Consider the following 13,410-nt stretch of genomic DNA (forward strand, 5'->3'; position numbering starts at 1 on the left):
ATGTGCTGATGGGACGAGTAGGGAGGGAATGGAGAACTTGCTGTTGGATTTAGCAATGTAGTGGGATGATGGGGACAAAAGCCTGATTTGAGTTGAGTTATAGCGAGGGAAGAGGAAAGCAATTGCAAACAAAGAATTGGGGCAGTAACTGGAAGGGAGTGGAGTTCAAATAAGTTGTGTTTTTCTCCCCCCCAAGATGAGAGTTGTTTGAGTGTGTTCTTATCCTAATGGGAGTGATGCTTTAGAGTGGGGGAAGTGGATGATGCAGGATTGGGACGGATGGTCTGGACTAGTAAGAGAGGATGGGGTCAGCATGCTTTGGGGCTGGGGTCCTAGCCTGCAGCATCTAGGCAGCTGGTAGAAGTGGTCGCTGGCCTCTTAGTGAAGTATCAGCTAAGCATGAGGACTGGGGAGATGTTGGAGGTTTGAGGAGGAAAGAGGAAGTATGGTAGCAGAGTGGGAGAATAAATGGAGCAGAAGAGTCAAGGATCGTTGCATGCTTTTCTCCCACCAATTCAGGTGCCCAGGTGAGCATGAGTTAGGAGGCCCATCGATCCTAAAGACAATACGGTAGGAAAATAGGACATGAGTGGGCACAAAGGAAAACCAAGCAATGCCCATATAAACGTAGGGACACCATCCATAATAATTTTAAATTACAAGTAAAAACAGTGAGGTTTCGTTTTTTTCTTTCAGATTGACAAGAGCTCTTATTGGGGATGTAAATTATTGGTTCTTTTCTGGAGCACAGTGTTTCAGTATTTACCAAAACATACAATGTGTGTCCCCTTTAGACCTGTCAGTCTGACTTTTAGAGATAATAGCTCAAATGTGCAGAGCTACGCACACAAAGATGTTCACTCCAGCAATGGTCGTGAGAGTGAAAACACAGCACACGCCTAACCAGGAGGGCTCAGGTCTCTAATGTGTGGGCACAATAGTGACAGTGAAAACAAGAGCTCACCCTTGCCTCTCACTTTGCAGATGAGGAAACTCGGGCCCAGAGAGTGGGAGTGACAGCCCCAGTCACGTCACTTGGAGCTGGACCCCGACAGCAGGCACTGCACGGCCACCTTCAACTGGGTTTGCAGTTGGAGTCCCTTGCAAGGTACTTGCCAGCCTCTCCTTTGGGCCGACTCACTTTGCGCTTTTAAGATATGAATTCTCAAAATGTTTTGCAAGTGTTTGCAGTGTCTTCACTTCATTATGCTAGGTTTTCCTTGCGGTGGAATCCTGAGTACAAAAGGACAGTTTGGGAGGACAGGACAGACTTTGCCTGGGCCAGTGATGGAGAGGGACCACTTTTTCCTGATTCCCAAGTGGGACTTACATGCTGAGAAAGGATATTTTCTGCTTTCCTACAACTTTGATAAAAAATTGTAATAAAAATACAAAGACAGGGCTTCCCTGGTGGCGCAGTGGTTAAGAATCCGCCTGCCAATGCAGGAGACACGGGTTCAAGCCCTGGTCTGGGAAGATGCCGCGGAGCAACTAAGCCCGTGCGCTACAACTACTGAGCCCACGTGCCACAACTACTGAAGCCCACACGCCTATAGCCCGTGTTCCACAAGAGAAGCCACCGCGTTCAGAAGCCCGCGCACCACAGCGAAGAGTAGCCCCCGCTCACCACAACTAGAAAAAGCCTGCGCACAGCAACGAAGACCCAACACAGCCAAAAATAAATAAAATAATAAATTTTAAAAAATACAAAGATAACAAGTAGATCATATTTATTTCATTGATTAGATTTGATTAGAAGAAGATTAATTTAGGACTGTCAGAACATCTGGGACACTTGGTCCCCTCCGTGGGAGGAGCACAGGGCTGTAACTTCTAGAGCCTTGGGTTCTGGTTTAGTTCTTCCATGCCCTGGCATGGGGATCTAGGAGAAGCCACCCAGTTTCTCTGAGCTTTGTGTCTACAAGAAAAACGAGTGGGTGAGCCTAAATTACCTATAGTAACTCCTAGAGTAAATACAATGCCCCTTCCAGTTCTACCTGGTCCTGTTCTGGTTGGCTGGGCGAGAGAGATGTTGGTGCTGTAATCAAGTCCCTTTCCCTCCACAGAGCCACCCTGGTCGTCCTCCACCTTAGAAGAGCACGTAGAAATAAACGTGCCTCTGTGCCTCCTTGTACCTATTCCAGACTCCAATGGCCGAACAGAGAATGGACATTTCTTCAACTATCAGCGACTTCATGTCCCCAGGTGCCACCGACCTCCTCTCCAGCCCCCTGGGCACCGGTGGCACGGATTGCAACCGGAAACGCAAGGGCAGCTCCACGGACTACCAGTAAGGCCTTTGGGCTCGTCTTCCTCTGGCTAAACTTGGTGTCGGCTCACAGGCATGAACATCTAGGGCCTCTCCTGTCCCTCCTGGAAGAAGGGATCCTCTCTGTGAAAAGGGATGGGAATGAAAGATCCAACTCCAGGGGGCCACACAGTAGTTGCTTTTGCCCTTTATCTTCCCCCTGGATTGCAAGCAGGAGGGAGCTTCCAGTACTGCTGAGGTGTTTACTCCCTGCTCCTGTCCCCAGATTGTTCCACATTGAGGGAAAAGGAATAGCCTTAAAGCCAGGTTCCACATTTTACCCCTTTCTTCATTTTCCTTTGCTCTTTTGAGCAAGATGGCCAAGTCCCTGGATGTAACCTCAGTGGTTTCAAAAAGAGCTTTGCCTGAAGGCCTCTCTCTAGGAGGACATCAATGGCTTACTTAATATTTGTGGAGTAAATAAGTAGAGGTCATCTCTGGAAATAGTATAGGAACAGTGACATTGTCCTTAAACATTATTTCAATTAGTGTGTTCCTCTTATATTAAATAGTACTTTTCTTTTTAGACTAGATGGCTTTTCTTTTGAGTAAGTAAGTTTTCACACTTACAGTCAGCTCTTCTGTAGCTGAACAAACATCTAGGGAATAAGTCAGCATAGAACATCCAAAGGCACGTTTTGTTTTGTAGAGGCAACTGTGGAGTCTTGCCCAAATGTCCATTTGAGAGGTTTTCTTCTGTTTAATGAGGGAAAATCTCCAAGGAGGTATCCCCCTACAGCAGATGTCCTTTCTGCTGAAGTTCACAGGTCGAATTTGGGGAGCACAGTGGCTGGAGGTCAGATGCCCACTAGGAGATGCTATGAGTAATATGTAAGTGATCCCAGATGATTAAGAGAGTGGACGCCCAGGGGATGGAGAGTGGGTGTGAGGACCGAGAGGGTGTTCTTCCATGGCAGTAACTCCCCAACAGGGAAACTAGATGCTTTCTGTGGAGCCTTTGTCTTGGGCCAGTGCTGATGGAGGCCTTGACATGTTCTAAGACCTCTGCTATCTAGATCTGTGGTTCCCAACCTTGTCTCCATCCAGAACTTTCAGGTTTCCTGCATGGACCCCAGTTTGCAGGTCTTCTGTAATTCGTGGAGACCCTATTAATTAAGCGACCATAATCCTTTACCTTATCATTTTAATGCACTAAACTTATACCTGTAGGGCAGAGCTGCTTTTCACCTGAGATGGTCATCTGCCTCAGTGAGTGGATACAAGTCTAGACAAAAGGGAAGAGAGAGTTGTCGTTTTCCCCTGTAGCCTGTAGATTTTCTTCTGAACTTCAGGACTAGCTAGAGAAAGTCTCTGCCTGTGAGGAAATTGAGGGCTCTTGGTTGGGAACCACTGTTCTAGAATGCCCATGATGTGCCTCAGTGCTCCTGAGAAAGTTGTTTTTGCCCTTGAGATGACATTGTTTGGAAGGCCATAATCCCTCCTTTCTTACAGGAGAAAGGAGGAGGCCCAGATGTCGGCCAGTGCCCTCCTGAGCGATTTAGGGGTTGGAGAAGGGTGTGAGCTGACCCAGGGGATTTAGAACTCCTTCCTCTGAGGATTTCAATCTGTTTTCTACTGAACCACAAGGTGATGTGAAAACTGGATTCTGGAGTCCATGCAAGGAAGGCAGATCCCTGCTGTGGCCCCAGGAATCTCCTGTGGCCCCCCAACCCCATGCCAACCTCTGTCCCAGTTCCTCAGGGCTTGGGGTTTCCCGCCAAGCTGAGAACCAGAGCATTGGGTAGCAGTGCCTTTGAAGAGCTGGCTTGGGGCTCTGCTCAGTACTTCTTCGTGGGTACTTTGATTTCCCCTCCTCACCTAACCCACCATCACCAAATATATAGTATATTTGATGCTTGATGTCTTTTGCAAATGAATGAACCCCATTTATCCAGAATGATGGGGGGAATGAGGTGTTCCAGTTACTCGGATACTCTGGTTACCTAAGAGTTTCCATAAATGCTGTATGTATTCCCAATTTTCTCAAGCAATCAATACGGTAAAAATATATTAACACGTGAACTCTATTGAGATGGTATATATAACTTTGGTCTGGTCTGGGTTTTATAGTAGGTTCAAGTTGGTTTTGTTTGTTTTACTTTTATACATCAAGAGTCAATACTATGACTATTTGAGCTTTCTAATTGCTTGGTTTCTGGATAAATGAGGGCCTTCTTTATTATGATAAGAAGCTATTTTGTATGTCTTAACAATCACATTCTCTTTTGTTTTCTCAGAGAAAGCATGGACACAGACAAAGATGACCCTCATGGAAGGTACCATGAATCTAGTCATTTGAACTTCAGCATCCTTAGAGCCATTTTCTTTGCATAATTAAACATTCTATTACTTGGTGCAGGTTCCATCCATGTCCTTGATTAGGGATAAGCAAGGAGGCCTTGGGCCTATGGGCTTGAACTTGTCTCCCTCCCCCCACCCCCAGTGTGGCCAACAGCCAAAGCTCTTGTGTGTCATGTAGAGGTGACAGGGATAAGGCAGGGAAGAAAACAGATGTGTAACTCTGCTGTCAATCTCCAGGACATTGTGTTTCTTCTTTTTTTTTTTTCCAGGTTAGAATACACAGAGCACCAAGGAAGGATCAAAAATGCAAGGTGAGCTTGGACCCTCATTCTGTCTATAAACTGTCCTGGTTTGGTTGCTTGGTGTGTAGCCACGGAGGCTCTGCATATCTGGTCCTTGTCTGTCAGACGGTCTTCGACGCTGTCACGTCCTTAGGGAAGGAGGAAGGGGATGGGGGGCCCGGGCTTGATGTGGCCTTCTGCCCCTCCCTCCATCCCTCCAGGCTGAGCTGCCTTCACTCTTTGCTGTCTAAGCACAGTTAACCGGAAGGGGGCTTTGGAGGGAGCAGAAGATAAATCAAGGCTAAAGGTTTTCTCCGTCTTCAGCAGGTTACTCCTTCCTGACTCAGGGCCCTTCAGGGAGACCTGGCTCAGTGACTCGGTTCCCTGGGCTGTCCCAAGCCTCTGAAAGTGCCCTTATTGCTCTGCAAGGTGCAGTTGAAGGCTAGACCTGGGGGTGCCCTGCTCCCTCAAGGAGATTCTCTAACTCCGTCTTTCCTGCTTCCAACCATGCCTGCGACTCCTTTCCATGCAGATCCTGAGCTCTCCTGCCAGTAGCCCCAGGGCCATTTGAGTCTGTATCGTGACACAGAACCAGGGGCTGCAGAATTTGACCCGACACTTCTGGCTTTTCCCTCATGGACCAGCTTTGGCGAGAGATCCCATGGTTCTGTTGCTATGGCAGTGGCAGCAAACTACGTTTCCGCTGTTGACACACCTCTTGAGGGGGACAGTCACGAATGACAGGTGCAAACCAGTCAGGGAGGGAGTGTGTGCCCATGGAAGTGTCACGCTGACACGGCAGGCAGCAATTCCAGAGAGGAAGGCGTGTGACATTCCTCAGTGGAAACTCTTGGGGACAGATGTAGCAAGTGCTGCGTCTAGGTGGGGTCACGGCCGATCCAAGGACGGCGGCGTTAGTTACCTGGTGTCTCAATCAGTCGGTCTCCGACAGGCCACACAGCAGGCTCCCCACAAACCTCAGAGACAGCTCAGCATGGCGCCCTCACAGATGTTTGTTCCGGATGCTTTGCCCTTTGAATTCTCCACCTCACTTCTTTCCTTCACCCCCCGTCTTAAAATCCAACTTTATCAGGGCTCAGAGGAAAAGAAATGAGGAGAAATTAACAGCTCAGTTTACTCTGAAAAGACAGTTTTTGTAATATTTCTCAATTCTAAGGATGAGGTGAGCATAAAAAAAACCTAATACTGACCTGGCAGTGAGCCCACTTTTTTGGGTGACCTCAGTAGGAAGGCCTAGTTTGAAACGTTCTGCAGATTCTAAATTTGCCTTGACAGATGAATATTGAAAAGAGCTACGATTTATTTTCATCGTTTCCTTGATGCCCTGTTACATTTTACAGAAATCATTTTTCATATTGTTGTTCAGGGAAGCTCACAGCCAGATTGAAAAGAGGCGTCGGGATAAAATGAACAGTTTTATTGATGAACTGGCTTCTTTGGTACCAACGTGCAATGCGATGTCCAGGAAATTAGACAAACTTACTGTGCTGAGGATGGCGGTTCAGCACATGAAAACATTACGAGGTGAGATCCCGGCTTTATTGTCCTTTATGCCCTTGCTCACAAATGTTACCACCCTTTCCTAGAATGTTCCCGAGTCTCCTTAGGGACAAATGTTTATTACTTGCAAATGTGTAGCTTTGAGTAATATGCCTGTCATTTTCAGCAATAGACCTGATGCCAAATGAAACGATTATTGAGCTTCTGTGGGTATCAAGATGCAGTTTTGCTGTCCTACATCTCCAGAGGGTGGAGGCTATGTCCTGTGCGTGTGTATATGCACATACATGTCAGAGAGGACACTGCTGAAGTGCTAGCTTGTGCATATGTGGTGCCTGGGCCCCACCCATACAATGCTATACATCAGAAATGTAGGTGCCCTTAGTGACACAGGAAAGTCAGTTTCAGTTTTGAAGAGGAAAATTCATCATGGTTCCTTTTGAAGAGTGAGTCACTGGTTGGTGGGACTTGCTGCGTTTTATCGTCAGGAATGAACACTGATGATATTTTCATCTTCCTGGAATTTTCCCAAACCAGATCAACTCTTTATGAGGGAAGCAGTGTTTTCCTTCTTTTCGGAGTGCGGGGAGGGTGAGAAAACAGAGGCAGAGACGTGGAAGTGACTTATCCACACCACGGGAGAAACCCGAACTGTATCAGGCACTTTAGTGAATGCGGTTCCTGGAATTTTCCACAGCTAGTCTTGGACTATTTGAGGAAATTGGAAAGTGGGCACTCACTCAGATCTCTGACCTGTGTGGTAAAAGAATTACGTCTTTTATATTTCTACAAAGCCACCGGAAATAAGAAGTAGCTGGTTTTGTCTGACTTTTGATCATTATTCAAAAATATAAATGTTGTGTCCTTTGCCCGGAGAATGGCATTTTAAAATTCATATTAGTGAAGATAGAGATTAAATCATAACTAATTTCTATTACATTGGAAGGAAAAGAGTGGCAGAGCTCAAGCTACCCTAAAAAGCAGGGACGTGGGTCAGTAACATGTGCCTTGTTGGTTGATATGAAAGTCAGGACACGTTCTGTTTCCCTCCTTCCCGGTGGTACTTGGAATTGTTATGGATCGTTTCATTTTACTTCTTCACTCTTTTACTAACCATTCTGCAGATTTCAAGTCATTTCCTGCTGGCATTTTTCTCTAAGTTATTCTCCTGAAAGATGCCAGATTGACAACCTTTTAAACATAAGTCTTGTGCCTTCCAGTCCTGGGAGCTCGAGTTGCACTTACTGAAGAAATGCATTTCTCCGGGTTGCCAAGCTCATTTAATTCAACCCTGATGAAGAGGAGCTCTCAGTAAATGCCTTCTACAGGGTGTTTACTCAGGGCCTGGCAGTCTGGATGATTTCCCAAGAACATTTAGAGTGGAGATTTGAGCAACCGCTAGACAACCCATTTAATATAGATCTTGGGAGGAGGGAACCTCCCAGGAGTCTCTACCAGTTTGCTTCTAGAGCTGCCTTCTCTCTTAGAAGCAGTTTTTTAACTTGTGTCAGCTCCTGATTTTCACTATAGTGACAAAAGCAAGCTTGCTAAGTCTCCTGTGGGCAGCAGTGTTTGCTTTTCGGTGGAATTCTCTTTGGCATTAGAGGCTCCTGTCCAAAGTCAGATCTAGCCCTGTCTCCGTTAAGGAAAAAGAGGACAAAATTTAGATCCCAGGTGGTAAGGACTGGCCTCATCTGGAAGGTTTGAGGCAGTCGAATGGAATGAGACATTTGAAAATACAGTGTTCCAACGCTTTCTCTTTTTTCCCCTGTAAGGTGCCACCAATCCATACACAGAAGCAAACTACAAACCGACTTTTCTATCAGATGATGAATTGAAACACCTTATTCTCAGGGTATGTTGCAATTATGGGATTGTTTTACACAACATTTATTTTTACAAATTTCAGAGTTAAGTACCAGCGTGTGGGAATTTGATGTCTCAACACTGAACTTGCTTAGGCTCACTTCCTCTTTTGGGGTCTCCACCTTGTTCTTACTGTTTGAACAGGCTTCACGTCTCTTCCCTGAGACCCTCCTCTTCTACCCTTGCTCAAGCAAAAATTGAAGGTCTATGCTACTGGGACTTTAAATAAGAAGAGCAGATTTTGTTAGAATAGGAGGTAATGAAGAATCCCCTTCCTGAATAGGAAGGTTTTAGAAAGGGACTGAAACTGAGAGCAACTGAGAATTTCTCTCATCACTTAACCACTAGCACAAAAACAGCCACCTAAATCTTTATACCAAAATTCCATCAAAACAACAAGCTTCCAAAGACACCATGGCCTGAGGAGGAAAATAAGTGGAGGAGGCGATGCTTTCACCTGCGTGACTGCAGTGCTCACTTTCTCCTGCCAGGCTCTGCAGAGAGGCAGCTGAGGTGGCACTGCGGGAACCTGGCTTCTGTGCTGAGTCAGATCTGCTCTGGGTAGAGCGAGATTCACTTGGAAATTGAAGGGGGAGAGGCACCAAATTCAGAAACGTGTCCTCCTGCAAACTGAAAAGAGAAACAGAAGCCTAACTTAAGGCAAGGATACCTGCCCCATCTCGCCGCAGCCAGGGCTGACCTCACTTCTCTGAGTAGAAGTTTGCAAAGCTCCAGCACAGAGGATAGTCCAGCTGCATTTCTGCATCTTCGCTACCCATTTTCAGCTCACCCCGGCTTCAGGCCCTCTGTAAGCCTGGGCTGCCTGCTCGTTCCAATAGTCTCTATCCATCCCCTCGTGACATGCTGTATTAACTGCAAGGAACAGAAGATGTGTTGAATAAACAGGGCTTTGTTTCTCCAGCATAACCAGTCCTGGGGTAGACTGTGAGGGGCTCGTACAGAGGTTCAGTGAGGTCAGCAGGAACCAGGCTCTTTCTGTCCTCTCGCACAACCCTGCTGAGCTAGCGTGTAGCTTGTTGCCTCATTGGAGTGAGACGGCCTGTGCCAGCTCTCAGTAGCGGATCAGCCAGAAAAAGGGCAGGGGAGGCTCCAGGCCAGCTGTCTTTTGTACCAAGAAAGGATGCACCTTCCTGGAAGCACAGTAGTGGACTTCAGCTTATCCAGAAGATGTCACCTGGTCCCCCATAGCTGCAAGGCATGTTGCAGAACAAGTATCGTAGACAGAGGCAGGAGAGAAGGGGGTCGGGAGCAGCGGTTGCCACACATATTTTACAGAACCGCATCCGTCTGCTAGATTTCCCTCCAGGAGTGGCTGCCACAACCCAGTATGGAACTCCAGCTGTGGCCTGATTGGCCTGGGGTTGGATGGCCTGGTAGCCTCCCTTGCAGTAGAAGCCATCTTATTAGTGCCACATCCGGGGTAGCTGTAATAGTGGCCCTCCCCGGCTCTCTTGTACGTGAATTATTGTTAGGCCAGGTTTTTTCCATCGTGCGTAGGTGCAGTGTTTTTGAACTTCTCTTTTATCCATCCAGTAAATATCTATTTATTGGATAGTCCCATATTCCAGCTTATCATTAGCGATCCTTCAGAGCTTCATGTGAGTTGAAGCTTGGATAGGTATGTCTTCTGTCTTCCATTTTCATTCGTTAGCTAATTGAGCAAACACTTTAGTACTTATTGGTTATGCGTGGCCCTGTCCTACAAACATCCAATCACTGATAAACACTGTAGGGTGGGACCAAGGCTTTTCAGGAAGTTGGCGATGGTCATTTAGTTACCTCTCAAGGCATGCTTGGAAGACCCAACTCTGCCCTCACCTCTCCATCCTTTTCATAAAGATGTCCTTGTTCTCAGGGAGGACTAGCTGGAGTTAAGATGTAAACTATACCTGCAGCATCTTCAGAGATCCCACCAGGGCTGGCCTCACGGGCGTGCAACCTATGCAGTCACACAGGGCCTGGCACTTGGTTTAATGCTCTGCTGTCGCCATCTTGAAAATTGTATTTGAGAACAAGGGTCCCTACATTTTCATTTTGTACTGGGCCCTACAGATTATGTAGCTGGTCCTAATTGCCATACTGATAATTTGGTACTTTTATAAATTTTATTTTATTTTTTTGACTGTGTTGGGTCTTCGTTGCTGGGCGTGGGCTTTCTCTAGTTGCGGCGAGCGGGGGCTACTCTTCGTTGTGGTGTGCGGGCTTCTCATTGTGGTGGCTTCTCTTGTTGTGGAACGTTGGCTCTAGGCACGGGAGCTTTAGCAGTTTGGTGCGTGGGCTCAGCAGCTGTGGCTCACGGGCTCTAGAGCGCAGGCTCGGTAGTTGTGGCGCACGGGCCTAGTTGCTCCGCGGCATGTGGGATCTTCCCAGACCAGGGCTCGAACCCGTGTCCCCTGCATTGGCAGATTCTCAACCACTGCACCACGAGGGAAGTCCAAATTTGGTGTTTTTAAAGAAAAAAATATATATGTGTGTATATGTATAAAACCAGCTTTTTTTGTGATGACAAGTGCTTAATAATTGTCTTGTTGCTGCTTTTCTGAATGATTTCCTATTAGATGCCCACACTTATCAAGGTCTGGAGTAAGAGTTTTAATGCTATCCAAGCTAAATACTTTATCTTGGGCTTGCCTTTTCTGCTCTTCTCTCTCAGACAACGTCAGTGGTGACTTGTCTTCCCTGATGGAACTTTTCTCACATCTCTGGCCCATCTCAGTGGCTGTGAAGTACTGTCTGATTCCTTGCCGCTTCCAGGTGCCCAGTTCTTGGGAATTTGCTTCCACAGATGGCAGTGTCCACTCAGATGATGTTTGAACAGTTTGGCAGCAGGAACTGGACTTCCACTTTTCCTTACCAGTGCAAATCTGACTAATAGCATTCTTTACTAACTGCTTTCAAAATATCTTTAATAACCGGCATGTCAAGGAACAGTGAACCTGATCCATTTAGAGTGTCTGAATCCTGTATGTCCCGAGTTTTGAAAACGTGGCGGCTGCTTGGGCTCCGTGTCATTCATTAACTTAACACCGTCCTCCCTGAGGGCGAGCCTGCCCTGGTCTTCCTGGCCCCGTGGTGCTCGTGTCTCACCCCTCTGCCCTCTGGCTGTCCCCTCAGCCCCAGCTTCTTCACCTGCTGGCGTTTATCTGCCCGAGTAAAGCAGTGTCAGAATGTTTTGTGCCTCCCCTGTGCTCACCGTGTTCACCAGCCTCTGGAACCTCCTCTCCCTCCCCTGCATGTGTTCAAACCCACTGCACTCGTGTCACCAGTTTGGGCCTGACTCTGCCCAGCATTTTTTCCAGGATGTCACGAGCACCTTCTTCCCAGGCATCTTTTGTGCCACATCGCTTCATTAATGAAAAGCCTCAAAATACTCTCTTCTCTAGTTAGATATAAGATTGTCAGCAAGGCAAGTGAGGAAGTTATTAATACTCTCTCTTTTGACAGAATGAGGCTTCCAGCAGATGGTGCTTGGGAAGTCGCTTCCCCCTCACCGTCATCCCTTGCCCCTGGGCCAGCTCAGAGACCTAACTTAGGAAAGGATCATCCCCAGCTTCCTTCTGGCAGGACAGCCTGCCAAGCCCTCTCATAGCAATAGTGAATCTGTTCCCCTTTTACTCACTTCTTTTATCCCAGCACAAGTGCATGTACCATTCTGTTACCTTCTGGCACATGAATTCATTTCCTAGTTCTTTGAATTAAACTGCATCCCGAAGGCCCTTTTGTGGAAAAGGGTTCTCTAGATTCTTCCAAAGGACAGGCTGCGGCCCAGCAAATAACGCAAGATAATGACGCACTGTGATTTAGACCGTGGTAGCTGAATGTAGAGCAAGTGCATGGTAGAGAACGGAGCACCCTCCCTGGCACCGGGAAGGCCCCAACAGGAGTTGAGTAGTTGCCCGCCTGGAAAGTCGTGGATAGGATTCAGTCACACATGCACAAAACATCCTAAGCTCTCGGGTACCGTAGCTTTGGTGTTTACCTGCTTCAGTCTATCCAACAAATACTGTCCTGTCTCCACACCTATCTTTACTGGCCCTTTGGATTTTTACCTGTATTTAAAGTGAAGAAGAGGTGAAAAGAGAGTCGGGAAATTTTTGCTTTTCTTTTTTTGTATAATTTAGAATACAAACAGCCTAGCCCTGGGTCAAGCGATAATACTTGAGAGCAGTACTTCTCGAGCCTGTGTACGTTAGAATCACTTTGGGGTGGGGGTAAGGGTGGGATGGGGAGGGGGTAATAATCATACCAGTGATCTAGCCCCGTTCCAGACCGTCAGCATAAAAAACCAAAAGCAAACCCCACTTCAAATGTTGAGAACCACTGTTCCCGAGAGCTCCCTGGAAATGGAGGTGTTTGAGTTGAGGACAGATGGAGGCTGCGATATTGGACCAGGGGGTACTGATCCTAAAGTTTCCTTCCGCTCTCAGATTCTATGATATTACAGCATTGTTATACTTAGAGCAATGAAATGTATTTCTCTGGACCTTCATGCAATCAAAGGAAAATTCTTAAGCTGAGTTCTGCTTTGAAACAGAACTTACTGTAATGGCACTTTCCCCTGTAATCGTTAGATAATACATGTGTGTATATCTGCCTTGGAGAGAATCTTACTATCTCGGAAGGCATTTGTTCGGAACATCCTGTTCTCAGGCTACCTGTGAAACTGTCAATGACTGCAGCCCTGTGCTTCGGATGCTATCAGAGCGACTATAAGTCCTGTTTCCTAAAGTGATAAATTGATTCTCCGTCTCTCCTGATTAGGCAGCAGATGGATTTTTGTTTGTCGTAGGATGTGACCGAGGGAAGATCCTCTTTGTGTCAGAGTCTGTCTTCAAGATCCTCAACTACAGCCAGGTACTGCTCCTGCTGCTGGTGCTGGGCGGCCTCGCAGCAGCCAAAAAGGTCACCCCACTTCTCAGAATAATTGGGGTGGACAAGTGACGTGAGAAGTGCTCATATATTCCCCCACCCCATCCTTCTTCCAGAAGACTCTTTACATAGAAATGAATATAAACTTAGAAAACTTCCTTTAATGTGCTTCCCCCACTGGGAAGTTCGACCTTATCAGCATCGTAGCTTTCTCACTGCTGCAAGATAAATAGCCCACAGTGT

The 13,410-nt window shown here is 46.9% G+C and overlaps 1 protein-coding gene across 10 annotated transcripts in view; it reads left to right on the top strand.

Annotated features, from left to right (window-relative positions):
- BMAL1 (basic helix-loop-helix ARNT like 1) overlaps positions 1–13,410 on the top strand; it is a 104,017-nt gene that overhangs the window by 70,522 nt on the left and 20,085 nt on the right. For 4 of the 10 annotated variants that reach the window (XM_065881805.1, XM_065881806.1, XM_065881808.1 and 1 more), the window contains exons 1-6: positions 2,151–2,290; positions 4,546–4,584; positions 4,879–4,920; positions 6,278–6,435; positions 8,187–8,266; positions 13,060–13,152. In XM_065881805.1, coding sequence (XP_065737877.1) covers positions 2,151–2,290; positions 4,546–4,584; positions 4,879–4,920; positions 6,278–6,435; positions 8,187–8,266; positions 13,060–13,152 — 552 coding nt within the window. Of the gene's footprint in view, positions 1–984; positions 1,109–2,144; positions 2,291–2,835; positions 2,857–3,050; positions 3,140–4,545; positions 4,585–4,878; positions 4,921–6,277; positions 6,436–8,186; positions 8,267–13,059; positions 13,153–13,410 lie in introns of those variants that run through there. The other 6 variants (XM_065881803.1, XM_065881804.1, XM_065881809.1 and 3 more) reach the window with 4 other exon arrangements.

This window comes from Phocoena phocoena, chromosome 8, assembly GCF_963924675.1.
Source record: "Phocoena phocoena chromosome 8, mPhoPho1.1, whole genome shotgun sequence".
In the NCBI taxonomy this organism is placed as follows: domain Eukaryota; kingdom Metazoa; phylum Chordata; class Mammalia; order Artiodactyla; family Phocoenidae; genus Phocoena; species Phocoena phocoena.